The 13,554-nt window shown below is 47.4% G+C and overlaps 1 protein-coding gene across 1 annotated transcript; it reads right to left on the minus strand.

Moving 5' to 3' along the window:
• Positions 1 to 239: 239 nt before the first annotated feature.
• On the minus strand, positions 240 to 13,548 carry MED1 (mediator complex subunit 1). Its single transcript, XM_010724596.3, has 17 exons — positions 13,501 to 13,548; positions 12,512 to 12,618; positions 11,948 to 12,026; positions 11,493 to 11,547; positions 11,234 to 11,366; positions 10,429 to 10,457; positions 9,994 to 10,065; positions 9,592 to 9,666; positions 8,961 to 9,034; positions 8,524 to 8,613; positions 8,277 to 8,388; positions 7,855 to 7,979; positions 7,513 to 7,631; positions 7,053 to 7,254; positions 6,802 to 6,897; positions 6,603 to 6,708; positions 240 to 6,122 (listed from the first exon to the last, which is right to left on the minus strand). The coding sequence occupies exons 1-17, from the start codon at positions 13,526 to 13,528 to the stop codon at positions 2,873 to 2,875; spliced, it is 4,752 nt and encodes a 1,583-aa protein (XP_010722898.1). The 5' UTR covers positions 13,529 to 13,548; the 3' UTR covers positions 240 to 2,872.
• Between the last annotated feature and the right edge of the window lie 6 nt (positions 13,549 to 13,554).

The raw sequence follows: 13,554 nt of genomic DNA on the forward strand, positions 1-13,554 counted from the left end.
CGTGGGGGGGTTCCCGGGGGCAGAGCCCCCCAGCCCGCGCTTCCCTTCCGGGAGGAGCAGACGGGGCGCGGGAAGCGGCCAATGGCGCGCCGAGTTGACGCCGCGTCACAGTGACGTCATTCGCGCGGGAAAATCGAGCATGGTGGAAAGCGCCCCCTGCCGGCAGCGCCGCCGCCCGGGGTCGCGTGTGAACCGTGAACGCCGTTCACCCCCCAGACGCGGATTTACAGAACGAACGCTTAGAAAAGAACCATTTTCTTTTAATCTCAGCGTACGCTCCTCCCCTTGAGATCAAAAGGCTTGGCTTTTATTCTGTGTACACACTGATCTTTCCAATACTGAAAGACGTATCGTCGAGAATAAGCAAAAATAGTTAAAAAATAAACCATTTGTAAGAGACCAAGCGTTCACACATCGCTCTGCTGGCTGTGGAGCAATGACGGCGTCTCGCCTCTCCCCGGCTCCCCTCCCCCAGCACTGCGCACGGCGCCGGGGGTCCCTCCGCTCACCCCCTCCCTCGCCCCCAGCCCGGGGTCACACGCAGTGCGGCGGGGGCTGAGGCGTTGCCCCCCCGTCTGTGCGGGTGTCACAGCACCCACCTCACGCAGGAGATGTGGAATTCTGAACGTTGAACTTTGATCTTGGGCAAGCGGAGAAGGAAACGTGTTCAGCTCGTTGGTTTCACACGCGTTGCTGTAGGAACGACGCAGCTGAACGCCGTTTCCTTTTAACTTGTTCAGGTTGGTAAACCGTGACTCCAATCAACAAGTCCAGCAAGCCGTCCTGCGGAACCCCCAGCCCCGATTCGACTTTTAAGAGCGTTTCTTTTACCTCCACACAGCCCAGGAGGGACCAGAGGGCTTTAAAAACAAAACGATTTAAAGATGGAGGGGCAGAACTCAAACAGCTGTCAGCCTGCTGAGCTGTGCAGGCATCGCTTCCAGAGGCTCAAGACAAAGTCAGCTGGTGCTGTATTTCTTCCATCCTCCTCAGGGACAGCCCTCAGTCACAGATTCTGATGCTGTGTAAGATAACGTCATTGGCTCCACGTTTAATTACTGCTTTTTTTTTTTTATCATCTCAGCACAGGAAGGTGGGAGGGGGGAGCTGTGGTTGGAAAATACAACGGACAGCTCTGCAGTTTGGGAGCGGGTTGGAGAAAGTCTTGGTTCCTGCATCCTACAGGAACGTGGGAATGAAGCTGAAGGCAGAAGCAACAGGTGGGAAACCCCTACAATCAACCGAATAATTGTCACCCTACTGAAAGGCATCTGCCTCGCGATGGCTTTGGATGAGCCAGAAAAGAAACTGCTTGCCTGGAATATCACGAATATCAGAGTGCCAGCAGAGCTGCAAAGCTCTGTGGTTTGTGAGAAATGTAAATCCTTGACACGCCATCCCCAAACGTGAAGCGTAATCTCATTCCCATGGGTGGAATCCAGGCAAAACCCAATGGGAGCAGGATTCTGTCCAGCACAGAATTCAAAAGGTGTGTTCACATAACACTTGGTTTCTTCCTCAACATATTCAATTTCACTGCTTTTAAAAATAAAACCCTCTCCTGCGTCTCTTTTCCTTTCAGGGACCACAAGGTAAGACCACAGAGGATGCCTGAGTCACGCTCTTAATTCCAGCCAAAAGGGGAAAATCCATCATTTAAGGAAATCACTGCTCCTGCTGCAATCATTACCCAGCTGAACCAGCTAGGGTCTGTTTTTCCAGCACTGTAAGTGCAACCACGAGGACAGGAGTGACTCACACTGCTGGGCGAACGCCTCCCAGAGAGAGGAGGGAACCGTGTGTGCACCACCAGAGAACCCTTAAGTGCTTCAGCATCAGGGATTGAGACAAGGCCCGCTGTTAGCCGTGACCACCAGCTGTTCCATCCTCACAAAGGGAAGCGTTGGGTGTGGATAAAGCACAGCTCGGAAGTGTCTGCAGGGCTGTGTGGCTCACAGCCTCCCTCTTTACCAACGCAGTGGGTTCTGGGGAAGTTCTGTTTGCTCGGTTTACAAGGAAGCAAAACTCCAATTAAGACAGTGGAGTTCCTCATAAACTTAGATTTGTTCCAACGCACACCAGAATTTCACCAACATCACCAAAGCTGCACTGTGCAGAGCTTTCCAAATCCGTGGGCTCTATCCAAATCCAAGTTCCTCTGGGCTCTGTGTCATGCCATTAGAACAGAGATCGCATAAAGACGAGCAGCACGGTGCACTCAGCCACGGACATAAATAAATAACTAAAATGAGAGGGAGGTGACAAATCACACAGCGATCTTTCATCACTTTGACCTGGAATAAAAACGCACCGGAGGAAGATGAGGTTCCTCAGCGCCGCCCTGAATCGGGCGCTGCATGAAGAAATGCCAGAGAAATAATTCAAAAGCACTTCTTCTTTTTCCACCAACCGCCCTTTTAGAAGGAATAAAACCCAGCCCTAAAACGTACCCTAAAATAATTAGCTTAAAACTTCCTAAAAGCAAAAGCAACTTTGTCTGAGTGGGAAGAGGGGCAGAGGAAATCAGATCCTCCCAGAACTGCCTGCCTCTGTTGCATCACTTTGAGGTCTGCTCCCGCACTTACACACACACTTAGCTTCACACCCATTAAGTCTAATGGGCCTATTAATACTTATAAATGAGTGTAAGTGTCCATAGATGAAGGCCACAGTCAGGAACCTGGTCGCAGAACGAGCTGCTGGCACTCACAATATTCTCTGCAGTCTTTGGAGATCCTTGGAAACACCTTTTTTTCCTCTTAACGCCTCATAAAGGTCAGCGTGTCAGGTTTGCAGCCAGCGGTTCCTTTCTTTCCATCCCTAGAACCTGCAGGTCCTGTGTACAGCTCATCTTCCAAAGACACTGAGAAAATTAATTGCCAATTAGAGCCACATCCATCAGATCATCATCTTCTTCCCCAATCAGAAACTCAGGGCTGGGCCGGGCCGGCCGCTCTGCTGCAAGGATGGCACTGCTGGCCATGGAGAGGGACTGGTCAGCTGAGATGGGGGATTTAGACCAGCTCTCCGGCTTCATGCTGTGAGATTTCTTCTTGTCTCTGTCTTTATCCCGATCCCGATCTCTGTCCCGGTCCTTGTCTTTCACTTTTTTCTTCTCTTTTTTGTGCTTCTTGTGTTTTTCCGAGCTGTATTCAGGCAACGGCCTAATGCCATCATCAGAGCTGGGGCTGTTCTGATAGGACTTCTCTGCTATGGAAGAGCCCGACTCGCTCTCGCTGTCTATGTTTTGGGGAGTGTATGCTGGTGACTTACTGTGGCTGGGAGAGCAGCGTTCGTGTTTTGGAGTGGATCCACTGATTAAAGGGGATCCATAGCTTTTGGAAGAAGCCATCTGAGGCCTTAAGCCATCCCCGCCTCCTTCCCCAGGTTTCTGCAAAGTTACTTTGGCTTTAATACTAGGGGAACCACCATCGTGCTTGCTGATGATAATTTTGGCCACTCCAGTGCTTCCAACGTTTTTGGAATCTGAAGTCTTCTTGGAAGAGTCAACGGATCCTCCAGAAACAGAGACTTTAGATTTTTCTTTGTCGCTCTTCTCTCGCTTGCCCTGGAACTCAGCCCCAGACATATTGTGTTTGGAGGACATAGTATGGCTTGAGGAATTGGAACTTGGCCCCATTTGTCCATCCATTGGGTCATCTCCACCAGGCCCGCTAGTGACAACCCCATGTTTCAGTTTGTCTATGACTGCAGTCAGAGATGGCTTCTTATTTCTGCTAGGAGACTTGCCTTTGGAACTTCCATGCTGGTTTTGAGATGAAGACATGGAAGACCCACTGGATGAAAAGGAAGATGAAGATGCCGTGGAAGAATTTGATGATGGAGGCGGCTTCTGTGACATAGACCCAGAGGATCCCATTCCTGAAGACGATTTCATACTCGAGCTTGACCCGGTCCCAGACATATGAGAGCCTCCAGAACCTGAACTGATGGGTGACTTTGCTTTAGACGATGGGGGAGTACCTGGAACAGGCTTCATGGGAGAAGCAAGCTTGTCAGAACCTCCCGAGGGTCTAGAATGAGATGGAGAGATGTTTGGTTTACTCATGGAAGGGTTCATAAGTGATGATGGCTTTCCTTGAGGTTTCATCTTGGCACTTCCAGAGCCGCTGCTGAGGCCGTGTTTGGTGATGGGGGAGGATCCGGGTTTTCCCACGGACTGAACCGAGCTTTTGGACGGACCTGAACTTGAGCCACCCTGGCTTGAGTAGAGGCTGCTGCTCATCTTTGAGCCAGAAGATCCTTCTGATTTGCTGCTTTTAATTTTGCCTGAGGTTGAAGAGGAGGAAGAAGAGGAGGAGGAGGAAGAATGGCTATGGTGGCTTTTGCTGCTGGAGGAGGTGACAGAGCCGCTACTTGTATACTGGCCATGAGAAGACGGTTTGCCAACAGTCACGGTTCCTTTTGGGATCTGGATTGTGATTTTTGGAATAGGAGGAGTAGCTACACCGGGAGGAGTCTGAGATCTGCCTGAACTCCCAGGAGATTTGGACCCCCCGGTGCTTGCTGGCGGTGTGAAAGGCCTGTTGGACGAACTGTGGGACGGAGACTTCCCATCTGTCTCCTGCTTCTTCCGCTTTGGAAGTTTCTCTTTACTTTTGCCGTCACTGGAGGGCGTCCGGCTGCGCTTCCCTGGCTTCCCATCTATTCCAGAACCTGCCACGTTACCTCCTGAACCATTGCCTTCTTTTACCCGTTTCTGAGACTTTTCTTTCCCTAAATCCCCTGTATTCAGTAAGGGGCTCTGACCTCCACTGTGGTGCTCCATGATGTCAGAGGACCCCAGTGCTTTGCTTGCAGCTGCTATAATGCTAAAATCTACTGTGTCAGATGGATTGCTCCCCTTAAATTTATTATCCCCCCCGTCGCCCCCCAACACTTGTACTCCCAAAGTACTCAGAGCCTGAGATGCATAGCCCTTGAAATCATCCGCGTCCCCACTCTGACTACTCTCGTCAAAGTACTCCTCTGCAAAGCCACTTTGGCTCTGACTGTTTAGCAAGTCAGGATTGAAATCTACCCCATCTGGAAAAAAATGGTTTGAAGAATCACTGTTGGGGCTCACAGCAGCATCTGCTATCAGGTCTGCTGGATCTGTGTACGGGTTCTCGCTGTTGTTCGTCTGAAAAACATCTGGGTCAAAGAGGGCACTCTGTGAATGTCCTGAACTGGAAGAGTCTCTTACAGGAGTGCCAATGGGTGGACAGTCCTCGTTAGTGGCAGGTAGCTTGGAAGCCTCCTCTGCTATGTCTGAAAGGATATCAGTGACATCGGCTCCAATGCTGTCTGAACTAGAAAGTCGAACCATTCTCTGAATACTGGGCTGCGAGTGAGGTATAGGCTGTGGGTATGTAGTAGGAGGAGTGCTGCATTGACTGGGTGCTGGAGTAATATGAGGGGTGTCCAGGGTATCTGCAGTCATGTTGACATCAAAAATGGGATTCTGGGAGTCAACATCCATTGAGAAAAGCTCCCTCTGGAAATCATCCTCAGTCTGATGCTTGGGCTTGTCGGCAGGCATGCGGGATTTTTTTTTCTTTTGCTTACTCCCCCCAGGGCCCACCTCCATTCTGGGAGAGCCAGAGGAAGAGTTCTGCCTTTCAAGAGGGCTGCTCCCATACAGAGTGGAGAAATCCTGAGGAGGATTCTCTTTAAGAAGGTTCATGAGCATGGGGTGGTTCTTGGTGTTGCCTGCTGGTGAGGATAATGGTGGTGGTGTGTGATGGGGAGGGGTAGGACTTGAGCCAATGGCAGACCCAACATTCCCCGTGATCTGTAACAAACTGGTGAGAATTGGGTTCTGAGACACTTTGCTGAAGTCCTCCCCGTGGCCCACCGAGTCATGCCTCTCTTTCATGCTTATGCTCATGTTAAACAAAGTAGTGATGGGCCCCCCAGGAAAAGTGTTGGTTGGGGTAGTGGTACCACTCATTGGGTTGCTGCCTGTGGTCATGCCATACCCTGGGCTGCTGGCTGGGGGAAGGTTTTTCTTCACCATATCTTCTACTGTCTCTGCAATGAGGGACAAGGCCGGTGTATCTGCTTGAATCGTTTCTGCTTTCCTACGAATTGCTCTCATGGTCACGGGAATGGACATACATCTGCAAGACACACAGCAAAGGGTTTAGCATCTACCTTGCTGCCTCACAGCGATGTTTGCTGAGCTAGTTTTAACTACTTCAGCACGCATAAAGCAAGCAGTAAGGCTCTTGGGCACAAGAGAGCAGCAGTTCCAGCCACTGATCCCTCATCTCACTGCTCTGAGATGGGGATAAAACGATACTCCTTCGGAAGATGCTCCAGGTAGAGACCAGCTGTCCTGTTCACTACATAGGAATACTGGAAAACTATTCATTTTTAGCTGACCAGCCACTGAGTCTAGCTGCTGCTAGGTTACTTTTGGAGCCTGTTTTTGCATTGCCAGTTCTGCCCATCAAAGTTGAGCTTTCTGTAGTACGAAAAACTGGGTGTGATGCCATCAAAGACACTTACATATAACTGTACTTGCTAGTTGCTGCATGCTGTCCTACAGACAACACTCAAAGCAACACCAAATGATAGAACAAAAATATCCAGCTTACCTTTGAACAACTTTGGCAATGAAATCATCTGTACAGATCAGAGCATCAGAAAGCCCTTTGTATAGCTTACAGTTCACATGAGTAGAGTCTTGCACATCCATTACCACTGAAAGAGAGAAGGCATTTAGAAGAAATCAAAATTCTGGTTACAGTGGAAGAAAACGCTGACATCCTCCCCTGAAATACATTATGCTCTTACCACACACCAGGGAGTCATTCACAGGATGCTGAAAAGATACACTAAAGCAGGAATCTGAGAGAGGACAAACTTCAAACTGCAGGATCCCAGGAGAATCTGAAAGACATAGGAACTATTAAATCAGAGAACACAGGAGATGAACCAGAGGTACCGGCTCAATACACTTCAACGAAAAAGGGAAAAAAAAGAAATGGAAAAACCCAGGGTTCTTTATTATTTGCACAGTATATCCCACTTGTTGCACTACCCACCTTCTTTTAAAACTGTTCGCTTGACACAGCTGCCAATCAGTGTGTTGTATGCCACTTGGTGTCTGATCAAATTGAGGATAAGAGGAACCCGTCCGGGGTGCTGGAAGGCGATTTTGCTAATCAGTGTTCCTTGAAGGCTTCTTCCATCTGGGAGAGGAGCATCCTTGTTCAGAAAGTAACAGTGCTGCTGTCCTGGAAGAGCCTGATAAACAATTTGTGCTTTATTCCAGCTAGTACTGAGTGCAAGGCAATAAAACAGCTAGGAAGGAAAGTGCAGTCTCCAGAATCAAGTGATACCAAGCCACCTTTCTGGCAGAAAATGTACCAGAATGACTGGATAGCACAGCCTTTAATGCTGTACCAGCTTCCTTTACCCTGCTTGAAGAACACCTGAAATTAACAAAAACCCCCACACTGCTCATCTACAAGCACAGCACCCCGACTGTAACAACGTACTTACTGCATAGAAGCGCATATTGTGGTTTAGAGGGATGGGATCGGCCTCCTTAGATAATTCAAACTGTGTAATCAACTCATACAGGGGTACAAACGTTGGTGCTGTGTCAAACAATGGAATGCCTGGAAAAAAATGGCAAAGACAATGGCAAAAACAATAGCACCTGGGAGCTGGAAAAAGGTGAAGGGCAAGGGGAGTTGCTGTCTAGGAAAGGAGGCTTAGCGGGTTCTTACTGCAAACAAAGCTCAAAGCCTTAAATAACTTTTATGGCACACTTTAAAAAAATAGCAGCAATTTATTTAATAAAAACCTAGGGAGTATCTGTCTCACAGATCTGCAGCTCACCTGTGCAGCTCTGAAGTTTCTGAATGAAAGCTCGGGACACTGGAATGGGACGTGGGAATTTCAAGAAGAAGCAAGCTGGTAAGTCCACGCTGTTGGCACTGGTGATCGATGAGAAAGATGGAGTTCTGGAATATTGAGTTAATACAAGGTCTTATTAGATGCAGGGCATGACTCTGGCTCCTGTTATGAGTGCCAGACTGGCAATCTATCCTTTTCTCAAATACAAGCAGATTGTTACACTATCTTAAAAAGTAAAAGATGCTCCTCAAAAGTACAGCAGGTGCAGAACACACACAGCTTCATAAAATGCTACTGTACCAGGCAGTCATCTCCCCATCCTAACTTCAAAAGAAGGCTGAAGGTTGGATCTGCATCTAAACAAGACTACTGAGACAGGCCTGGCTGACAGGCCCTTTGCTCACCCTTTGCTGTCCACTGGATGAGAACCCATGATCAGCGGTGCAATGGGGAGTTTGTACATCGCCATGGTTCCCTCAACTGTCACCGACACGTTCATACCCAAAGATCGAGGAACTGTAAGACGAGGCAAGAAACAAAGAGCAAAGTAAGCTGATGAAAAAGACAAAGCAAGCTTTATGAATTATCCCAAGTGGAAACACTTTCTCCACATAGCAGAGTAGTCTGCAGTGGCTTTGACAAGTGACCTACCATTGCTCTCATGCAAAATAACAGGGGCTCCAGTGCCATCTTCAAACAAATCATAGGGCGAGACGTAATACTTGAGATTCATAAGGAGACCTGAAGGAGAGAGGCTTATGAACAAGCATCTGGATGGTGTAACTGAACCCAATCATTATTAACCCCTATAAGCACATAACGTACGCACTGCGACTCAGCACGTGCTGCACAGGGCTTCTAAAGCACCTTGAAAGAGCTGTCAAAGACCAGACATGGCCAGCTGCCACGGTGCTGCCATGCATGGCTTTGTAAAGGAGAAACAGCATTCTGGATCACGTGGGATTTACAGGTATTTCACCACTTTGTCCTTCTCCGAGTTGCATTTTTCATCATTAACTGATGATAATAAAGGAAACCCTGGACAAAATCATCTTTTCCTTTCTTTTTTAAGTGTTAATCAAAGATACCTCCGCTCCTCGGGGTGAGATAGCCAACACTGCCATGGAGAATCTTGTCCAGTGGGTTTGCGTTGGTGGCTTGCCTGCAAGAGAGGCCATCACCAGTTTGTAGTGAGCCAAGACCACATCTGAAGGCACAACTCATGTGCTGATGGAAGTCTGGAGATCTTAACTCAATAGATAAGCTGCTCCTATCTTAAACTTCACACAGCTACAGGCAAAGCAAAAGCCACTTCTTATTGCTACAGCACAGGTAGTTTATCTCCTGATTCTACAGCAGTAAAAGATGAGAGATGCAGCTCCATTTTTGACTGTAAAACATCGTTATCACTAATCCATCTAGTTATAAATATTGTTTTGGCCTTCTAGACTTTTTTCAGTTGAATTCTGTAGTTAAAAAGGATACTGGTAAATTCCAGAAAGCTCTGAGCAATAATTTCAGTCTCTCTTTATCACTCTCCTCTGCTAGCACAGTCTTTCTCAAACTTCAGTGTTCTCCTTGTTAGCAGTAGTGTCACAACATACATATTGGTACGATACTTCATCCAGTGCCCAGCACGATTAACAATCAGTCAAACAATCAGTGATACAGCAATACCACCACCACAAAACAAGCAGCAAACCATAGCAGTGTGCTTACCAATACATCCCTGCCATTTTTGAGAGATCTAGCTCCAAGGACTGAAGAGCCAAGTACATTTTAGTTTTGAGTTTGCTGGGAATAAAACAAGGAAAAAGAAGAAACCGTAAGAAAAATCAAAAAGAACCGTACCAAAAAATGGAGCCCCCAGAAGTGCTGGCTGAGAAGCTGCAGCACATTCCATAGACAAAGCATTCTGAAATGTTAACTTTTCAGACTGCATTTTCACTGTGAGTTCAATACTCCTCACCCACTGTGCACCACGCAAGACACAGGGTGAAGTCAGCACGATCAAGGAGCAGCAGGAACAATGAGAAGCTGCACACAGAACTACAGGCTTGAAGGCTTGTTCACTTTTACACATGTGGCTGTAAATAAATACACTGCACGTTCTAGACTTACTTGTCTCCTGGCAACTTATACAGGTTCACAAGCCCCCTCAGATGCTTAGAAAATTCATCAAAATTTTTCTCTCTGAAAATAAAAGGGAGAAAAGTAACATTTATTCAGATGTGTTGCAGATAAGGCTTTGTTTTTAAAAGTTACATTAATACAAACAGTAGGTCAGAATTGATTTTTGCCATGTGAAAGCTAAGTGATGCATTCTTTAAATGACCCAACTTCAGTGGCTCTGATGAGTGCTGTGCTGTGACCTCCAAGACATCACGCACAGCAGTCAGGGTGAGAAACATCTGAACCAAAGCCAGAAGACCTCCTGGAGAAGAGGAGAGACTTTGTGGGGAGAGAACAGTTAAGAAATGTTTTGATGTTTTGTGTTTCCAAGCACAAAACAGCATCAGATTAAAATCGGAATACGCAGCAGCCCTTGTTGCTCACCTCAGATGTTGCACCAATTCTGGACAGCTCTGAAAAGGAAAGAACACACAGCAATATCAACATCAAATGCATCAGTTTAAGTCGTTGTGCAGCACAGTAGCTGTAAAATATCAGGACAGTGAAATCTGTGAGCATCAGCTTTTGATGAGAAGCAACCAAATGCTCACAACTACACATTGCTATGTTTCTAGTTCTGCTTGTCAACCCCCTTCAGGATGATAGCAATGCTATTTCCTCTTAAACTACTAATTGGGAATAAACTTTTGAGGACTGAGATGCCTAAGGATGAAAGCCCATGATTTTATAACAGAGACATTACAAGCAATCCGATTTCAGAAGAGCAGCTGCATCAGTGGAAACTGCAAATTCAAACTGCTACACCTATGGAGGAGGGAAGTAAAGCCATTTTCTTACAGCCATTTTCTGAACCACAACACTTCACACTTTAGTATTTTCCATTCGTAGACCTAAGTTTTGTAAGATTACTTTCCCTATTCTTCCCCCAGAAATGAAACTTTCAGAAACACAGCTGTAACTTCCTCAAATAATTTTTTCAGTTGCAATGCTACTCAAGGAAAAAGAGAAGACCATCAGTAAAATTGTCCTTGCGCAAATAAACATTAAACCACAGGAACAGATTACTCCATGGGAGCTTTGATCTTCCACCAGAACAAGCAGCAGAGGTATAACATTAGGTTTGGTGGAATGTTCAGGGTAATCCATTTTCTCTGCTCAAGCAGAAGGGAAACAAAACTGCAGTTCCAAAAACAAAGGCATTTTTCTTGTCTCTCTCAGTAATACGTACCACAGGGTTTTCTCCATGGTGAGCCACCTTGACATCACACAGCAGCCCTGTAGGATCTAACTGGACTTCCACATAGAACATGTCTGAAGTGATGTAACATTCAGTGCCATTTGCACTAAGGTGAGATCCAAGGCTTACATACAAAACAAAACAAAAATTGCTATGAGATGCACACAAGAAACAGTCAAACCAGCAGTGAGATTGTGATGTACAGATAAACAGGAAAGGCCTCTGCTGCAAAAGGAAGGAGAAGCCTTACCCGTTTTGTCTGGCTATGGACTCCAAGCGATCTGTCATGGCAGGCAGAGAAGACACTGGACAAAGGAAGCAAAAATAAGCCTTAGTGAAACGACTGAACAGCTCTCCAGCAATCACATATCAGCATTAAAAGCAATCTCAACTCCTTACTCACGCCCACTCCACACTCAAAAAACAAGCAGAATCATTTTGCACAGAGAAAAACAAACGTCCTCAGAAGAAATGAGTGGATTTTCATCTACAGGTGGAATTCAGGCATGGGCAACAAGAATAAAAATAACACAGGCAAACTTCACTGATAATGACTCACAAGAAATAAGCACGCTTCCGTAACCGTGAGCACCACGAACACGGTGAGCTGTGCTAGCAATAACCTTGCAGGTTTCTCTAACGTAGAGTATTTCACTGTACATCACTGTTAAGCATTTCCTAAGTGCAGGCACAGGATGTACCAACCTTTTAATGCTTTCTGCAAGGTCTCCAAACAGCTCACCAGATGTTGGTGCCCCCCAGAGTTCATCACAACTCGCTTTTCCTACGTCAGAAAGAAGAAAAATGGTCTTTTAAAGTTTCACTCCGTGAGAGAAGATTACTGCAATTTTCCTTCAGTCGAGTGAGATTTATTCAGGTAATTAAAGGCAGATTAGATCCCAAAATTACATCCTCATTTCGATTCCTGTACCAGAATCATCTCCATATTGGCAGCGGGTAACAAAAGCAGGTCTGGAATTGTTTTTTGTTTTTTAAAGCAACTTGCTCATGTCAAAGAGCAGACCGTGACAACTTCATCAGTACAAGCTAGGAGATGTACGAGAGCAGCCAGAGAAATAAAGAGAGGTTAATTTTTAACACCACAGCAGCCTTTGGTGATGCTCTTCCCTGCCTCCCGCTCCTTTCTACCCTCACTAAGGCCAGTATTTCAAAGCCACATCTGACTGAGCTAGTCAGTTGCGGAGAGTTTTGAACATCACCGAAAAGGAAACTCCAGAGCCCTCCTGCTCAGAGCCCAGTGCTTCTCACCATGACTTGACGGACCAGCTTCATGGTTTCCGTCCAAGGTCTGTTTTGGTTGTACTTTGCGTGAAGTCTTTCTAAGAGAGTGCTCATCTTATTCAGCTTCTCTGCCTCTGTCAGACAAACCACAGGGAAAACGTAGAAAAAAGAGAATGTGAGCTGCCAGCACAGCCCTACCAACCCGGGACCCACTCAGCCTTTACAAACGCTTGCCACGCCCCCCAGATTCCCATCTACACGGCGTGGGGCTCCACAAACTCATCCTGGTGCACTTTAGAAAGTTCCACTGTTATGGAAGGTATCTTCCTGATGAAAGGGGACACAGGGCAAAACTCTGCATGGGATGGATCAACTACAAAAGTCTCGTGGGGAAAGAATTCATTTTTCTGGCAATGCACACACAAAGGAACGTGAATTTCAGTAGCATTATAATTCAGCGCTTTTCCCCCCTTTTTGCCAAGGATTTTTTCAATAGTTGCATGTGACCAAACTGCAAACAGCAGCCATCACCACCACACAAACTGTGGCAGGTATTTCTGGCTCCAAGGCAAACATGAGCCTGCAGCATCAAAACTGCCACAGCAAACGGCCCTGCAAAACCTGAAGGCTTTGCTCACTGACACACACAGATATCACGGACTTAATGCCGACCCCATCAAATCCAAGTGTTAAGAAACAACCAAACGTTTATTAAACGCTTTCGGACACTTCTCTCGGCTCCGGCACAAAACGAGGCTTTTGGTGGGAGGTCGCTTTGGGTCCAGCCGGCAGGACGGGGCGCTCGGCACAACCGACGGCGGCGGCGGTTTCGTGCGGTGAGCTCCGGCTGTCCCGGCACGGTGACACCCATCTCGTGCCGGCCCCCTCGCTCCGCTCGCGCACAGCTCAGCGCTCCGAGCAGAGCCTCGCACACCGTGACGTGAGGAAACCCCCGGCCGGGCCCGGCCCGCCCTAAGCCTCCACACAGCGGCCGCGCCCCGCTCGGCGGCACTCACCCTCCGCGCCTCCCGGCACCGCCTTCATGCCGCGGGGAGGGGAGGGGCGGCCGG

This window comes from Meleagris gallopavo, chromosome 29, assembly GCF_000146605.3.
Source record: "Meleagris gallopavo isolate NT-WF06-2002-E0010 breed Aviagen turkey brand Nicholas breeding stock chromosome 29, Turkey_5.1, whole genome shotgun sequence".
Lineage (NCBI taxonomy): Eukaryota > Metazoa > Chordata > Aves > Galliformes > Phasianidae > Meleagris > Meleagris gallopavo.

Bases quoted from the DNA above. Each gene is read 5' to 3' on its own strand.
- MED1 (XM_010724596.3), bottom strand. From the start codon at position 13,528: ATGAAGGCGGTGCCGGGAGGCGCGGAGG. The intron at 8,614-8,960 runs GTATCTTTGATT...TCTCTCCTTCAG, and splicing joins TCTCACCCCGAGGAGCGGAG to GTCTCCTTATGAATCTCAAG. The intron at 7,980-8,276 runs GTGAGCAAAGGG...TCAATATTCCAG, and splicing joins CATCCAGTGGACAGCAAAGG to AACTCCATCTTTCTCATCGA.